Genomic DNA, 18,439 nt, shown 5'->3' with positions numbered 1-18,439 from the left:
AGTAGGCAGAGAGGCAGGCAGAGAGTCCGATGTGAGGCTCGATCCCAGGACCCTGGGATCATGACCTGAGCTGAGGGCAGAGGCTTTAACCCACTGAGCCACCCAGGGACCCCTAGGAAAAGATTTTTCAGATACAACATCAAAATCAAGATCCAGGGACGCCTGGGTGGCTCAGTGGGTTGAGCCGCTGCCTCCGGCTCAGGTCATGATCTCAGGGTCCTGGGATCAAGTCCCGCGTCGGGCTCTCTGCTCAGCAGGGAGCCTGCTTCCCCCTCTCTCTCTCTCTGCCTGCCTCTCTGCCTACTTGTGATCTCTCTCTGTCAAATATATAAATAAAATCTTAAAAAAAAATCAAGATCCATAAAAGAAAATAATAAACTGGACAAAATTGAGGTGCCTAGGTGGCTCATTCAGTTAAGCATCTGCCTTTGGCTCACGTTATGATATTCACAGCAGCTTTATTTTTAATTCTATTTTTTTTTTTTTTTAGAGAGAATGCACCAATGTGTGGAGCGGGGTGAAGTGGAGAGGAACAGCAGGAAAGGGACAGAGAGAATCTTTTTTTTTTTTTTTCTTTTTTTAAAGATTTTATTTATTTATTTGACAGAGAGAAATCACAAGTAGACAGAGAGGCAGGCAGTGAGAGAGAGAGAGGGAAGCAGGCCCCCTGCTGAGCAGAGAGCCCGATGCGGGACTCGATCCCAGGACCCTGAGATCATGACCTGAGCTGAAGGCAGCGGCTTAACCCACTGAGCCACCCAGGCGCCCGGGACAGAGAGAATCTTAAGCAGAATCCATGCAGGGCTCAATCGCATGACCCTGAGATCATGATTTGAGCTGAAATCAAGAGTCAGATGCTTAAGCAACTGGAGCCACCCAGATATCCTCATAGCAGTTTTATAATAGGCCAAAACTGGAAACAAAGAACCCAAAAGTCTAGAGTGTGATGTAAATGAATAAACAAATTGTGCTATATCCATATTGTGGCAATAAAAAGGAATGAACTCTTGAAACACAGGACTTGTATAAATTAAAAAGGACCTGTGAGCCGGACAGTTTCAGAACCTCTCTGTATTTTTCTACTGAAGTCAAGTGAAAATGTATGCATATCTGCACAAGTACATTCCAGTGTACTGATCTTTTAACCATCTTCCCTAAGGTTTTCACATATCAGATGCTCTTTCCCCCCCTCACAGATTTTCTTGTAATACAAAGATTGCAGAACATCTGACACTCACAGTAGCCTTATGCAATTATAAAATAATGACAGAGAATACAGAGTTCAACATCTCTGAAGTGATACCTTGAAAGTGACATGGAAAAGAAATCAATTCACCATAAGTCTTTTCATTTTAAAACTTTGAAAGATAGCCTAAAAATTAAAATTTAGTTTTAAAGACCGCATACTCATAACATATTAAACCACCAAAATTCCAATGAAGCTATTAAAACTACAAATTTTAAATTATTTTCCCATAAAATCTCACCAATTAAAATCATCCTTAAAACCCCATATACAGGTTCACATTTAAGGCTGTTCTTCTTTCTCTCTCTCTTTCTCTCTCTCTTTTTTTTTATTGATGTGCATTTGGCACATAATATTACATTAGTTTCAATATTTAAGGTTGTTTTCTAATTAAGGATAACTAATCCCATAATACAGTTGATCCTAAGTAGAAATATTCTTATTAAATAAAATAGCACATTATTGGAAACCTTTACCCAATTTTTAAAAAATAATCTTATTTTATAATAGATTTAGATTTATAACAAAGTTATAAATATAGTTCAAAGAACCATTTGATTTTGTAAGTCAACCTCTTGATTGTGAAGGGGCTATTATCACCCACCACCTCTTACCTGGGTTTTAGAGCCAGTACCACCATGTGAAGTGTGGTTAAGTCCCTTTTCTAGCTAGATTAATGGACACCTCATTCCACTTTACCTAAGTTCTTGATGTCATTACCTACAAAGTACTAGTTCTAGGATGTCATTACCAACAATTCTAACTCTACTTCTTACAAAAAGGGGAAAAGGAAAAAGCAAAGGAAAGAAGGTGATTTCAAGGATTTGAAAAATACAACTAATTCATTTATTTATTTCCCTTTCACAACCAAATGACATAAATAACACTCTAGATCTAAGGTTAAAAAATGCCAACTCTTAAAATAATTTTGAAAAACATTACCTCAAAATTTCCTAAGAGACTAAGACTTGTTATAGGTGGAGCACTAGAACTCAGAAATGGTTTTTCATGAATATCTGGATCATCTTCAATGTTTAAACATGGCCGAGGACTATTAAAAAGAAAACCAGCAAATGAACACATTAAGCACAATATTTTCTGACTTTTTGTACAAAATTAAAGTAGGAGAATTTGATTAATTTTAATTTACTTAAGCTGTAAGATAAAAAATTAATCCTACCAAATTTTAAGATATGAAATATTTTGTTTAAAATTCTGGTTTTATTTTATGGTCTTTGTTATAATATATGACAAAAAAATGTAAGTAATATCCTAGAAAGTTTTAAGAAAGAATTTATAATATATCATATAGTGGCATCTACTAGAAATATATAACACAGTTTTTTATCAGTGTTCATTTTCAGTTAAAAATGAGAATACAAAGGCAAAATTATATAACTAAAGAAAATAATGAGAATATTACTTGTCAACATGGAATACACTTGCAAGGCTTTTTTGCAAAGAAGTGTAAGGTGAAGGAGGAGGCAAATGACCAGAAATAATCAAACCTACTTAAGTGTTAAAACCAATGCGTTTATTATGATGACAGATATATAGTAGCTACTCAAGCTACTCATTTTCTTATTTTCTCCCTTCTTCATCATTAATCATTGTGTGTGAAATAATATTTAAAATAACCAACTAGAAAATAATACTCCTGTTAAAATTGTGATTTTAGAGTAAACATTTATTGTATAAGACTAGAAATTAGTATAATATTATTTCACAAATATAAACAAACTTTATTTACTTTTTTTATGAAGGCTATTGTTTACTACGTTAATTGTTAAGATTACTGCTCATTTCCAATAGTGGGTTATTGATTAACTATGACATCCTTCACCGTCTCTAATACATGTCTTTTTGGTATGGTTTGCCCTGTAACTTCAGGAATCACAGTTTAATATTTTATGAGTTACAAGAAGATTTCCAGAGGAAATCTAAAAATATACGGAATTTTTCTCTGTGGAAAGCACAGAACATAATTTCTGACATATCTAAGTGACAAGTACAAATGAATTTTAAATACCTTCGAGATGATAAGCTTTTCAGATGCAGTAATGAAGAATCCAAATCAAAGCAACCTGATTGTGTCTTTCTTTGAGGAACCTAAGGTCAAAATAATCATTTTTGATATTTAAAAACACTGTTTTTTTTCTTGAATTAATAGACCACTTTTCAAACAAAAGCTGACCATATCTGGCAAATAATAAAACTTCTCCCAAAACTGCGTACTTACAATCATGCTCTTAATTACATACTGTTCTTATGTTTTCATTTTACTTACTGATAGGAAAAAACAGAAAATTAATAAAAGCACTTTACCAGGTTTTGAGTTTTTAAGAAGCATAATTTGTTTTTTTTGTAAAACCAAATCTTACATAGAATCCTAATATAGAAAAAGACTTACTTTTTTACTTTATTGTATATAGTGGATCCTTGAACAACACAGGGATTATGGGGCACTGACCGCACCCCCCAACCCTCTGCAGTTGAAAATTCTCATGTAAGTTTTGGCTTTCCCAAAACTTAACTACTAATAGCCTGTTGTTGACTGGAAGCCTTACCATTAACATAAATAGCTGATTAACACATATTTTGTACGTTATATGGGTTATGTACTGTATTATATTCTTAAAACAAAGCTAAAGAACATGTTACTAAGAAAATCATAAGGAAGAGAAAATACATTTACAGTAAAACAAAAACAAAAACCCCACATATAAGTGGACCCGGGCAGACCAAACCCATGTTGTGCAAGGGTCAACTGTACTACTGTATTTTGCAGGGTAATAAAAGATTGGTAGCTTTAAAATTAAAAGAAACAAACAAAAAATTAAATAATGATGCCAGCTCTGCTGCTCCTTAGTCCATCCCCACTCCACTGTATGTTTCCAAGAACCCTGGAGCTGCACAGAGAACAGGATTAAAAAATACTACTCTGCATGTTCAAAAACCATTGTATACCCCATTACATTTAAGACACCAATCAAACCAGCTAGCTAAAAATACCGTAAAGATGAAAGATCCAGATGTAAAATAAAGGTAAAATCACATATAACATACAAATTGGAAAGACTTGCTTAATATTGTAAAGAATATTAAATACACAAACCTATTAAATATGATACTGAAAGTCTAAACAGTCTCAATATTTTTGAGTTGTACAAGTATACCATGCTATTTTTTATAGTCAGAAGTATAAAGTTCTGACTATAAAATGTGAAGTTATTGTGAAGTTTTCTATCTAAACTCTCATGTCTCGAATTTGGAAAGTTCTTTCACTTCTTCTGATACCGCTTTTTCCTTGTTCCATCTAGTCCTACTTTTTGGAGTTTGTACTAGACTTACACTGAACATCTCATTTTATCCTCTGTGGTTCTTTCACATTTTACCATGTCTCTTCCTTTCTGTACTTTATTTGAGATGCTTTCTTAATATCTGTCTCTCCACTCACTGATTGTAGTCCAATTAGCTGAATCCATCTGTTAATCCATCTGCATTTTTATGCATACATGTGTGTGCATACACAGCAATTAAAATATTTTTCATATTTACAATTTCGATTGTACATGTACACGTTCTTACATCTCAACCCCTGTCCCACCAGAGGCATTAAACCCTAGCATTGTATTAGGTTCAGATATCCTAGAGGGCCATAATTTGCCCCAAATTTGGAGATTTAACTTTTTTTCTCTTACATTATCTTATGTATTTAAGGGTTATATTATATATTATTTTGTATTAAAGGTTATATTCTATCAGGACTTGTGCATTTGAGGAGGAAGGATCTGCCTTTATCAGTTCAGTCTACCATACTAAACAGAAGTCTACAGTGCATTTTATATCAGTATGATGCTGACCAGTTTTTTTCCTCATCACTCAGGCTTTTTGAAAGCATCCCATAGGTAGGTCAAATATTTGGGGTTATTTTAAATTGTTTGGAATTTAATTTATCTAAAATAAATATCTATGGTCCATGTTACAAGTTTAAATTCTAGATTTCTTATTCAATCATTATTTTTTGAACATAGGCCAGATACTGTATCTTTTCAGTTTACATAACACAGATAAAGCAACAGAAATTATCATGCCAGTAGCAAAACATAACATGTTTTCACTTCTGCTGTGATATTGATTACTTGCCTCAGGTTTGACTGAAATGGCAGGTATAGCAACTAACTACTGGTTGCTTACTAACCATCCTCACAACACTAAAAGAGACCATATCACCCCCTTTTTAATGATGAAAAAACTGAGGCTCAGATTATATTATTGAACTAATGTCACAAATGTCACGCAGGGTGACATCAGTGTCACTCCAAAGGAACACTCTTGACCACTGCACTCAGATCTACAGATCTATTTGTAAAGGTAGAGTAGGGAGATTTCTGTGTCTCAAAATAAGATGTGGCATGGCTTCCAGGCCAAAGACAACCACAAATTTGATTCCCAAATGACCCACCTTATGGTGTCAACTAGCTTTGGTGTTAAGATACAAATTTATTTATACAAACTCACTTGACACTAAATACTTTCTTGATATTTAGTAACAATTAAAATATTAGACAAAAGAATTTCAGAGAAATCTTATAATCCTAATATTTTTATTCTTGCTTTTAGCCTTTCCCTGTATTAACATAGAGTTACTAAGTATATAAAAAAATAAAATGTTTTCTAACTGGAAATGTCTGTTAAAGGTATTTAAATTTTTTTAATTATAATTTGGATAAAATGATTTGTATACATTTTAGATGCTTCCAACTTTAAATATGAAGTAAGAGGGAAAAAACCTTACAGGACTTGAAAGAAGAGGCAATCCAGTTCGAGGATGAAAGGCTCTGGTTGAAGTTCCATCTAAGGAATGAAAATTATGTTTCCGCCAGACACTTGAATGTTTCACTGGTATAGTCTTCTGCTAGGAAAATAATTAGATTGTGATGGTAATATTTAAGTAATTTTTTGTTTAGTCTTATTCCTAATACATACTGAAGTATTACCTCCTTGGTGGTGAAGCTAATGATCTATAGATCTGTATTTACACACACACACACACACACACACACACACACACATTTATTTTAATCAGAAAACAATGTCCAAGTTTTTTCTAGGATACTGAATAAACCCAAATAGTCTAAAGAAACTATATCCAAATATAATTGCCTTATCAACATATGGTCATATTTATAAATTCTCAGAGTCTAACAACAGCTAAGCCAACATCTGATGTTTTTAATTTGTGAAAAAAAAACTACTCACAGGTAGAAAAAAACAGAATATTCTAAAATATGCCACATTTTTGAAGTAGATATAGGAAATAGGCTAATTCTTCAAAATTAAGCAAGGTTAAACCCAAACATCAGAAATTCCTAAAAACACAGAAAATCAGAAAAGACTAATTTGGGCCCTGGCTCTGCCATTTCCTAGCTTTGTGACCTTGGGCAAGATACTTAATCTCTCCAAGCTGAGAATCCTCATTTGTAAATTGGAATTAGTAATAACACCTGACCTCATATTTAATGGAAGGATTAGGTATGCCAACATGTGTAAAATATTCAGAAAAAAAGCCTGGGCACTTAGTAAACAATTTATGATCATATTTAAAACAAGAATATGAAAAAGTAACTCTTAGTACTTTGAAAAATATTATGGCCAAATTAAGCCATACTATTAGGTACCAGAAGGGATCAAGAAAAGCTAACTGTTTTTGTGACAATTACAATTTTAGTAAATTGGAAACTATCATTTGATTAAATCCATATGTTAGAGAACGGATTTTAGTGATAAAAATGAACTAATAAGGTCATTCAGATTTGGATCAATGTAGTAAAGAAGTTGTTTTCAATATAATTGAGATTTAAATGTGATACTACTTACAGAAATAAAGGAAATTTAAGCATTATGGTTTTCTAAAGTTAAAAAATGGTTTGGTTAGACTCATTTTTCAATGAGTCTGACTTTTTGCATTTGAAAACTTCATTATCGTTGAGATAATTTTCTACACTATTAAGTTGAGTATTTTGCTCACATGTCTTGGGCCTTTTTGAGTCTTTATTTGAGTACTTATTTTCATGTTTGTTCAAATATCCAGACATTTCCAACACAGTAGTTTTTATTTTTGAGTTATTTTTCTTGGAATTCTCAAATTGGTGATTGCTAAAAGATTCTGGATTACAATTTTCATTTTTTATTACTTTTTCCTTATACTTATTTGTGCAAGTCTGTTTGTCAATACTGTTGCAATTTGAATACTTTTTATCAACTTCATGGATAATTTCTTGCTCCTTAGAAAGTTAAATAAAATGGAAATAATTGAAGTATCTTATTTACAAAATGCATGGAAGGTTTACAAAATATTTTAAAATCTGTTATTTGATTGTCACAACTGAGAGAGACCCAAGAGATTGATCATTCTTATTTTAAAACTGAGGAGACTGAGGTTTTGAAAAGTTACATGACTTATTCAGTGTGACTCAAAGACCAAATTGTGAAGTCAGGACTGGAACCCAGGTATTCTGACCAACAGCCTAATGATTTCACTACAGATGTTCCGAAAATCCTTAGATGAGTGGTGACATAATACAATGGGCACACTGTATTAGGTCAGAGCTGCTAACAAACAATATGTTAAGCTAATGAGTTTACATTTCTGACTATTTACTCTCCAGCACTTGCCCATAATACTGAAATAACCAACAAAGGGCAACAGGAAGAATTTACCTAACATTTGCTTTTAAGTGGGTTATTTTGAAAGGACGTTATTTTATTGCAGGTTTATTCTAAAAGACTGTATACTATAATTAACAGGCACCTTGGGCCTTTACAACTAGAGTTCCTGTAAACAAAATTCAAACCATAATAAATGTTCAAGAAATATATTTGAAATATTAGATGTTACCTACCAATACCTCTGTACTTTTCAGTCGTTCACATGTAGACAAACAGTTTTTTATATTCTTTCTCTGAGAACAGTTCTGCGACTTCTCATCAACTGTCTCTTCTTTCTTATCCTGTTCATTTTTCAATGAGTCTGACTTTTTGCATTTGAAAACTTCATTATCGTTGAGATAATTTTCTACACTATTAAGTTGAGTATTTTGCTCACATGTCTTGGGCCTTTTTGAGTCTTTATTTGAGTACTTATTTTCATGTTTGTTCAAATATCCAGACATTTCCAACACAGTAGTTTTTATTTTTGAGTTATTTTTCTTGGAATTCTCAAATTGGTGATTGCTAAAAGATTCTGGATTACAATTTTCATTTTTTATTACTTTTTCCTTATACTTATTTGTGCAAGTCTGTTTGTCAATACTGTTGCAATTTGAATACTTTTTATCAACTTCATGGATAATTTCTTGCTCCTTAAATTGACAGTCAGAAAGTGCAGTTTCCAATCTAACTATCAAATCTAAGTTATTTTTTTTGCAGTGAGACATTTTCAAGGGAGTCAAAACACCAGTAGCTTTGTTCTGTGTCTCTAGAAATGTATTTTGAATGATTTCACTAGGATTGTCCTGATACAGAGTTCTTATCTGAGGTTTCAAAGAGGACTTGACTTTACTATTGCATTGAAAAGAACTCAATGATTTATTGGGTATTAAGTTTTCCCCTTCACTGCTGTCTTCTAATAAGGAAAATTTTGTATTAGAAATGGAAACGGAGGTGTCATCCCTGTTTTTCTTCAACAAACTTTTGTCTTCATACAAACTCCTGAATACTTTAGAAGGAACCAAATTGGAGTCATGCACGTTGAATGACTGCCGGGACATATGTGACGCTGTTGGATCAATATGCTCCAAGTGTTGAGCAATCCTTGCGATAACATCTTGCCGCTCCTGGAGTAAAGAGCCTATCAAAGGATTAGTCTCAACAAAAGACTGATGAGAATAAAGACCATCAGAAATGCCAGAGGCACTTTGAGGAGTTTCTGGTTTTACTTGAATTTTTCCCTCACCGGTGTCTTCTGATGAGGTAAGCTCTGGACTACCAAAAGAAACAGAGAATGTTTCTTTACATTTCCTCACATTTTCATTTTCCTGTGAAACGCGGAAAAGTTTTGAATTAAGTGAACTAGACTGCTGCATATTAAATGGATGTCCAGAAACATGTGAAGTGCTTGGATCACAATGAATCAAATGCTGAGCAATTCTTGCAATAACTTCTTGTCGCTCCTGAATTAAAGAGTCTATTAAAGGATTAGTCTCACCAACTGATTGCCAGGAACTCTGGCGGCTAGAGACACTAGAATCAATCATTGAAAATGATTTTAAAGTTCTCACTGGTGTTTCATGTGACTTTTTATCTCCTCTACCACTGAAGCCCAGAATATTGACTTGACATGTTCCATAGTCAGATTTACTGCCAGTGCCTGGATACAGTTTGACATTTTTGACGGCTGCAGTATATTCTGGAGTTGTGCCATTTTTTGCATGTAATATGCTTTCGGGTGCCATGGTCCAAGATTGTTTGCTACACAGACGCTGTGAGCTATTTGTATTACTTTGTTCTGCTTCATTAGAATTGCGGTGCTGATGGGCTTTAAGTTCATGTTCTTGAATTCTTTTCTCATAAAGGCCAATATTAGCATGAATACTACAGGTCAACATTGGGTAATTAGATTGTCTGGGCAAGGACTGAACGCTGACTTTCAAGGCCACATTGTGAGAAACATTGGGAACAGGAAATACATGTTCAATCGGAGTCTGTGAAAAATTCCACTGCAGGTCTACATCAGCAGCACTGATTCTAGAATTGTACAGGAAAAATAGGGAATCAGTGGATTATAAAATTTGTAATATTATTGTATATTATAAAAAAATTCCAGATCATCATATACTTATCTTTGTTTACATTAATTACTGTTAAAGCGAAGTAAAAAGGCTTTACTTTCAACTACTTTACCATGCATGTCATTCTGATAAAACCAATAAAAGTATAATAGTTTTTTAAAGATTTTATTTATTTATTTGAGAGAGAGACAGAGAGAGAATGAGAGAGAAGGTCAGAGGGAGAAGCAAACTCCCCATGGAGCTGGGAGCCCAACACGTGCCTCGATCCCGGTAGTCCGGGATCATGACCCGAGCCCACGGCAGTTGCTCAACCAATTGAGCCACCCAGGCACCTAAAAAGTACAGTAGTTTATGCTTAGAACAGGGATGATCTATTTAAGAACACTAGACTACTTAAGCAGTAAGGCTCGAGAATATTGTAAGTTAAAATTATCTGTCAAAACAGGAAAAATAAATTTTGTATCTACTACTAAATAAATGGATTCAGCTAATTCTGTTGTACAAGGTGATGAAGAGATACTAGTGATCTCATGGCCACCTGCCTACAGAGTCAATTAGAGAGCTGTTCAGCATCCTATAAATTTATAGTTTTCACAATACAAAAAATTAAGTCTACCATTATGGAAATTCAGCAGTCCAAAAAGTTTTTCTACTGTATTTATAATGACATCATTAAGTCCACTGTTGGTTCTGGAAAGCTAAAAAATGCCCTGAAAACTATTCTATACCAAATTTAACCCAAAAAGCAAAGTTCATAGTGATTCCCATTTAAATTTCCCTAACTTGTTTTGAGAACAACTTCAGTAAATTTTATCTACTTACATTTAGAAATGAAGGAAATTAACTGTTTAAAAGGTAAACTATCATTCAGTAGCTAACATAATTGAATACACACTATTCTTATTTTGCCCAAGACATACCTGTAAAGAATATTTCGTGGAATAGCACCATGAGAAACACTCAGCCACGCACTTAATTGGGAAAAAAACACGAATGAGCGGACAGCCAACAGAAGAGTCTTCTCTTCAATGAATCGATCTCCACTCCTAAGGGAAGGAAAAAGTATCATTTAAATGCCAGCAAGTATGAAATGACTGAATTGTAGAAAGATAGGAGCTAAAACAAACATTCAGGATGTGTGTTTTCAAGAGTCTAGACATGCATTAAGTAGTGTCACTGCAAGTCACATAAGTACTAAATGTCTAAATTTTACTACATAAGTAGAAGAATTCAAAGACATGACATATTACTAAAATAATTTATAGAAAGCAATGGAAAGCCTGATTTACCAGGAACAACTTCAACAGTGCAACAACTTACTGTCGAGGAACTGGCTCCAAAATCCATCTTTCTAATAATAATGCATCTTGCTTAATTGCAGGATCATTGAGATCAATTCCTTCTGTGGTGGGCCCATCATCACTGTAGCAGCAGTCTGGGAGTAGCATGACTTCCACCATGATTGGAAGGTTATTCTTCCACAACAACGAGACCTCAGATCTAGTTCTTCTGGCTTGACGACACTTAAGGGGGAAATGAATATAAGCAAAATGTCTCAATTGCTCAAGGAATTTTATATTTAAATTTTAAAACTATAATTGTAAAAAGACATCTATATGAGAAATGAGTCACCAATGGCAGAGCTTTGCCTAGGCTCTTCTATTTAGAGTTCATCATTAAGTAATGGATTGATACTATTGAGTTCCACAGTGCGGATTAGTACTAAACAGGTATGACGCAAATTTTCTTGGGGGTTATTTTTGTTTTATTTTGTGGAAAAATAACGGTCATAACACAGTATCTGAAAGGCCTTCAGGTGGCCTAGGATAGTTTGTTAAGTGCATCACTGTTACAGAAGAAAGATTCATTCCAAGTGAAAACCTAAATATTAAAAATTCATTTTCACTAAATGTTCAAAAAAGACAAGATTTTAAAAGTATAAATTTAGACTGAGAAAGGAACTGTCTTTTAACAAATTATATATTACCTACCAAACTAAGTATTTTTAAACACTAATAGGATAGCAAAAATTATCCTTCCATGGGGGGGAAAAAGTATCAGAGGGACACTGACTAATGCAAGGAAAATAATCATGAAGATAATTCCACTAAATAAACATAAAGTCAGTAGTAATAATCTTAATTCTGGTGTATGAGAAGGCAGGTATGAAATTGGCTGTCAACATGTATGCTGATTTGCAAAGCTACCTATAGTGCTTTCAAGAGTCAAGGTAATTAGCTATGGTCCAGATTAGGATTTTTTTCCACTATAGTTTATTTTTTTAATTTTTTTAATATTTTATTTATTTATTTGAGAGAGACAGAGATAGTGAGAGATAGCACAAGTGGGAAGGAGATGGAGCAGATTCCCTGCTGAGCAGGGAGCCTGACTTGTGACTCAATCCCAGGACCCTGAGATCATAACCTGAGCTGAAGGCAGATGCTTACCTGATTGAGCCACCCAGGTGCCCCTTGGCCAATCTCTCTTTTTTTTTTTAATTTTTTTTAAAATTTAACTTCTTTTCAGTGTAACAGAATTCATTGTTTATGCACCACACAAAGTGCCCTCCATAATACCCATCACCAGGCTCCCCCAACCTCCCACCCCCCGCCCCTTCAAAACCCTCGGATTGTTTTTCAGAGTCCACAGTCTCTCATGGTTCATCTCCACTTCCAATTTCCCTCAACTCCCTTCTCCTCTCCATCTTCCCATGTCCTCCATGCTATTTGTTATGCTCCACAAATAAGTGAAACCATATGATAATTGACTCTCTCTGCTTGACTTATTTCACTCAGCATAATCTCTTCCAGTCCCGTTCATGTTGATACAAAAGTTGGGTATTCATCCTTTCTGATGGAGGCATAATACTCCATAGTGTATATAGACCACATCTTCCTTATCTATTTGTCCGTGGAAGGGCATCTTGGTTCTTTCCACAGTTTGGCGACCAAGGCCATTGCTACTATGAACATTGGGGTACAGATGGCCCTTCTTTTCACTACATCTGTATCTTTGGGGTAAATACCCAGGAGTGCAATTGCAGGGTCATAGGGGAGCTCTATTTTTAATTCCTTAAGGAATCTCCACACTGTTCTCCAAACTGGCTGCACCAACTTGCATTCACTATGGTTTTCTAACCATTTTTGTATTTAAATGTGAACATTGGAATTACGATATAACACAGATGATGACAATTTAAACTAGTTTGTATAAATATAAATACAAAGTATTCAACACACAATTCTCACCTGAGCCAGCTTGTCACTGCACTCATGTTTGCTAGTTACTGGGTAACATGACTGTGCTGGAGGGCAATGGAAACTTTCCGTGCGACCTTTTACAGAACATTCAGGTGTTCGACCTTCTGTTATTAACAAGGCCAAAGAGACCAGGAACTCCTCTGCATCATATTCAAAATATTCATCTAGAGTATCTGGTATTAAAAGAAAGAAAGAAAGAAAGAAAGAAAGAAAGAAAGAAAGAAAGAAAGAAAGAAAGAAAGAAAGAAAGAGTCTTCAGTTTAATATATTCTTGATAAGAACTCACATTTTATACCTAAAAATACCTAATGTCACAATTCATATTAAAGTATATTCACTAACAAAGAGTAAAAGAGGAATAAAAATTAGGCAATTAAAATATAGTAAACTCTTAATTCACAAGTTATACAGGGTAAGGAGAGGATGGATAATTCCAAATTTCAGTCAAGACAAAGATGGTTAAAATTATAGAACAAAATTATTTTTATGTAAACTTCGACTAAAATGTCCAAGATTCAAGTATACACTTATAATTCTATAAATATTTAGATTTTTGGATGTCAAGTGCGACAGTTTTCACATACAAAATTACACCAATAACCAAAAGGTTGAAAGTCTTGTGTCATACATTTTTAGCTAAATGCTTTATTATTATTATTACATATTAGTGGAAGATACAAATTCAATTGTATGTTTTTCCCCTCTTTCCCTTGTCTCTCTTATCTAGTTCCTTGTTCTCAAAACCCTAATTCTGCGCTGTGGACACTGAGAGCTATGAAGTCTTTCTTTGCCTATGCTAAAGTGCAGTATTAGTTTCAAAGGAGAAATGCTAGCTGTAATTATCCAGTAGTTGATGTAGGCCCAAATTACAACATAAAAAGTGTGCTGTTTTTGGTTACTATGCAGGTCAAAAAAAATCTAATCTGTAGGTGTTTTCACTTATTTGTAGTAATTTTTAAATTTCTCGTAAGTGCTCCAAGTTTGTGAAACACAGTTGAATTCCAAAAGTGTTAACCTGCTACACACGTTAAACATGTGTGCAAATATACATACACAATATTCAATTGGTTTTGCAATCCAGTTAACACATACTTTAAGTACTTAATACACTGTACTAGGTGACAGGGAATAAAGAATTGTATTGCACATAGCTCCTGTCCGCAAAGGGTTGATGATTCAGAAATGACTTTAAAAGCAAATAGAACACTGTAGCATTCGATAAATTCCAAAGTTATTCATATAGCAGTGGTAAAATTTTGCAAAAGAGGTATGCACTGAAATAAATAAAAAGCAGAATCAGACCTATAAATACAGAGAACAAACTGATGGTTGTTAGAGGGAAGGAGGTAGGAGATGGGCAAAATGGGTTAAGGGGAGTGGGAGATACAAGTTTCCAGTTATGAAATAAGTCACAGGAAAGGCTCAACATAGGGAATATAGTCAATGATACTGTAATAGCATTGTATAGTGACAGAGGGTAGTCGCACCTGCAGTAAGCATAGCACAGAGAACTGAATCACTACGTTGTATACGTGAAAATAATGTAACACTCTGCATCAGCTATATTGAAATAAAAAACTTAAAATAAAAAAGAGGTAGGCAATGAGCAGAACCCAAGAAAACACAACTTAGGTAGAGAATTTGTACAGAGAAAGCATGGAAAAGAAAGTCAGATCGTGAATAGCCTTGAAGGGTATGATGAAGAATGCCCATTTCTAGCTTTAGGAAGGCTTATCAGGAAAAGAAACAGCCTTAAAAGCCAACTTTACTGAGCTGGTGTGTTAAGACCATTCAGAAAAATTTCCTTAAATGGTCATGTGCAACACAAAATAACAGCCAACACTTAGTAACATTGTCAGGCACTGCTAGTTCTAAGTACTTTCTACACATTAACTCATTTAATCCTTAGAACACCTTTAAGAGGTGAGAACTGTTACCACTATTTTACAGATAACTGAAGCATAGAAAAGTAACTTGCCCAAGATCACCCAGCTAGCAAGGGCAAAGTTGGAATTTGAATCTACAGTGTGTCTCCAGAATCTAGGTCGTTAACAGCTCCATACCTGCTTTCTTTCATTGCAGCTAGATATATTGCTATGACATATTTTTGTAGATGATTGTAAAAATAACATATATGCAATGCATATTTAAATAATACATTTTGGAACACTTCTTTCATTTTTTGTGGAACATTATATAGAATTATAGACAATCCCTGATCAACTTGTGATTTTTTGACTTGACAATGGTGTAAAAGTGGTATATACTCAGCTGAAGCCTTACTTTGAATTTTAATCTTTGCCCAGGCTAGCAATATGGTAGGAGACTCTCACAATGCTGGGCAGCTGCACTGAGCTACAGCTCTAGATCAGCCACATGATGGAGAGGGTAAACAACCAATACACTTATGACCATTCTATACCCACACAACCATTCTATTTCTCACTTACAGTATGGTATCCAATAAATTACAGAACATAGTCAACACTTTATATTAAAATAGGCTTTGTGTTAGATGATTTTGCCCAGCTGAAGGTAATGTTAGTGTTCTGGGCATGTTCAAGACAGGCTAAACTAAGCTATGATGTTTGCTAGGTTAGGAGGGATAGATGCTTTTTTCACTTAAGATATTTTCAACTTACAATGGGTTTATCAGGACATAACCCCATTGTAAGTCAAGGAAGATCTGTAGTTTCCATGAATAAGACCATGAATAAGACCCTAATTTATAATAATGAGCCAACAAGATAGTAGTCTCAGCTTTCAACTTTCCTCCAGGAGTCATCAGATTAAAAAAATTAAGGGTCTCCTTTAGTCTCCTGGGACACACTGAATTAAATCCTGGTGTCCCTCAGAGGGAAGCAAAAGATGTAAAAGATTCTACTCAAGCCCTTTTTCTGGGGGTTCTGTGGGTTTTCAAGGTTACTCCAGGCTTCCCATGGGCTACCTGGCATGATTTCAGCTCCTGGGAGATTTCTCTGGGCTCATGCTGTTCCTTGCCCTGAGCTTGTCAGGTAATCCTGGAAAGCTAAGAATTGTGGCAGAGCAATGGCTCCTAATCTATAGAATGGTGAGTGATGCCAAGACGTCAATTACTCCATGTGAAGGATGGTCTACAACCTAAGTAGTAAGTCTCATATTTGTGTGCTACTACTTGAAAAATTAAAAAACCTACAAGGTCAGATTAAAAAAGGGGGAAGTGCACACAGAGTAGGGAGTTTAAGAGTGTTATCCTTATGTCTGAAAAACTATAATTTATTTCTAAAGCCCTAGCACAGCATTGCTTACACACTAGGAATCATCAAGTTTAAAGTGATAAAAATTAAGCTATTATGAAAAGCACTTTTGAATACAGCATTTACTAAAATTTAGTTGATTTAGTCATTATCTCCTCAACTGTAAGCTAAAAAATTCCAGGGGATTCTGGCTGCCTCACACTCCCCAGTGTGTGTCATTGTGCACAATGACAAGAGTGCACTCTGCACTCTCCGCTGTGCAGAGTTTAAACCAACACTTAAACTCTGTTGGTTTAAGTGTCTGCCTTAAGCTCAGGTCAAGATCCGGGTGTCATGGGATTGAAGCCTGCATCAGGCTCAGCAGGCCGTCTGCTTCTCCATCTCTTCTCTGCCCCATTCTCCTGTTCATACTCTCTCTCTCTCACTCTCTCTCTCTCTCTCTCTCTAAAATAAAATAAAATACAATCTTAAAAAAAAAAAAGAAAATTCAATAGATAAAACTTGGTATTTTGAGGACACAGCTTATTCCAGAAATAAATTATGATTTCAGTACTTATGAAAGCAATTTGTTCTTCCAAAAACAAAAGGTGTTTCGTATCTAGACAAATATGGCTGACCTAGTAGTTACGTAGTTTAGAAGAAATGATTTCTTTGATGGAAAGTGTAACATTAAGAAAACAGGATGTTACAAATTTTCACAGGTTATGAAGGACAAATCTTTGGAGACTGGGGATTAATGAATCAAAACATAGTTGTAGAGTCCCTCTACCACCAAGACTGTCATGAGGACTGTGTTTACACTGCCGTCTGACTGGGAGCCTTGACCAAACTGGCTGCTTCTGTACACTGGCCGGCACTCCATCCAGTTCAGTTTAACAAAAGAGGTGAACAATTTGGCCCTTGGGAAAACTCTGATGAGAGTGATCCATAGATAAAATGGACTAACTCTCCTGGAAGTATATTCTTTATCACGAGGGGTATTCAAGGACAGACTGATAGACACATGCCAGGGGTGTGGTTAGAGGGATTTAGATATGAAATGGTAGCTCAGTTAGATTTGCAAGAGTTCTTTCAACCCTGAGAATCTCTGTTCTTCAGAGGTAGCTCAGAAAAACACTCAGGGGAGAGGCCAGAACCACTACTTCCTTCTCCAGAGACCCCAAGTAGAAGCCTGTCTGAAGCAGCGCTCATCATGTCATTTAGAACACAAACCCAGGCCAGAGCAGCTCAGAGCTACTTCAAAGCTCTGTCTAGATGGAATGGAAGAATAATGTCTTACCCATCATGGGGCTGCTGTACATGGTGTTCTGGTTACTTGTAAAGTCTGGGAAAGTAGTAGAAAGATCCCATGCTTTTCATGACGTGGAATACAATGACAAGAGAAGCAGAACCACCTCGGGGTTGCTAATTAAAAGAAAAGTTTCTCTAAAGTCAATGTCCTTATTTTTACTTCATGGAAGTCAATCTGGTTAAATCCATCAAAATTCTCCTTCTACAAATTTATCAAGGAAATAACATGTATACTAAGCTGAATAAAAAGGATACTTATTAAAATGCTTATACCAGTTTAAAAAACAAATGGAATAAACCAGGGTGCCAGGTGGATCAGTCAGTTAAGCATCTACCCCCTGCTCAGGTCATGATCTCAGGGTCCTGGGATGGTTCCCTGCTCAGCGGGGAGTTTGTTTCTCCCTCTTCCTCTGCTCCTCCACCTTCTCGCTCTCAAATAAATAAATAAATAAATAAATAAATATCTTTTTTTAAAAAAATGGAATAAATCTAAACATCCAACAATATAGGACTGGTTAATATACTGTGGTACAGTTAATATACTGTGGTACAGTTATATCTAAAATAATGATATAGATCTACTTTTGATAAGTTATTTACAAAACATCTCCAAAG

The 18,439-nt window shown here is 35.0% G+C and overlaps 1 protein-coding gene across 13 annotated transcripts in view; it reads right to left on the bottom strand.

Moving 5' to 3' along the window:
- ATOSA (atos homolog A) overlaps positions 1–18,439 on the bottom strand; it is a 141,530-nt gene that overhangs the window by 17,665 nt on the left and 105,426 nt on the right. For 6 of the 13 annotated variants that reach the window (XR_014312808.1, XM_082734722.1, XM_082734721.1 and 3 more), the window contains 7 exons: positions 13,287–13,471; positions 11,359–11,561; positions 10,959–11,084; positions 8,152–9,994; positions 6,045–6,164; positions 3,276–3,355; positions 2,189–2,297 (listed from right to left, as the gene is read on the bottom strand). Coding sequence is in view for 10 of the 13 variants with exons in the window: in XM_082734722.1 (XP_082590848.1) it covers positions 2,189–2,297; positions 3,276–3,355; positions 6,045–6,164; positions 8,152–9,994; positions 10,959–11,084; positions 11,359–11,561; positions 13,287–13,471 (2,666 nt within the window). In the remaining 3 variants the exon portion in view is untranslated. The remainder of the gene's footprint in view (positions 1–2,188; positions 2,298–3,275; positions 3,356–6,044; positions 6,165–8,151; positions 9,995–10,958; positions 11,085–11,358; positions 11,562–13,286; positions 13,472–18,439) is intronic. The other 7 variants (XR_014312807.1, XR_014312809.1, XM_082734723.1 and 4 more) reach the window with 3 other exon arrangements.

The sequence above is a fragment of the Mustela nivalis genome (genome assembly GCF_964662115.1).
Source record: "Mustela nivalis genome assembly, chromosome: 6".
Taxonomy (NCBI): Eukaryota; Metazoa; Chordata; class Mammalia; order Carnivora; family Mustelidae; genus Mustela; species Mustela nivalis.
Note: the sequence above shows the minus strand (reverse complement) of the source record. Positions and strands in the feature narration are given on the sequence as shown.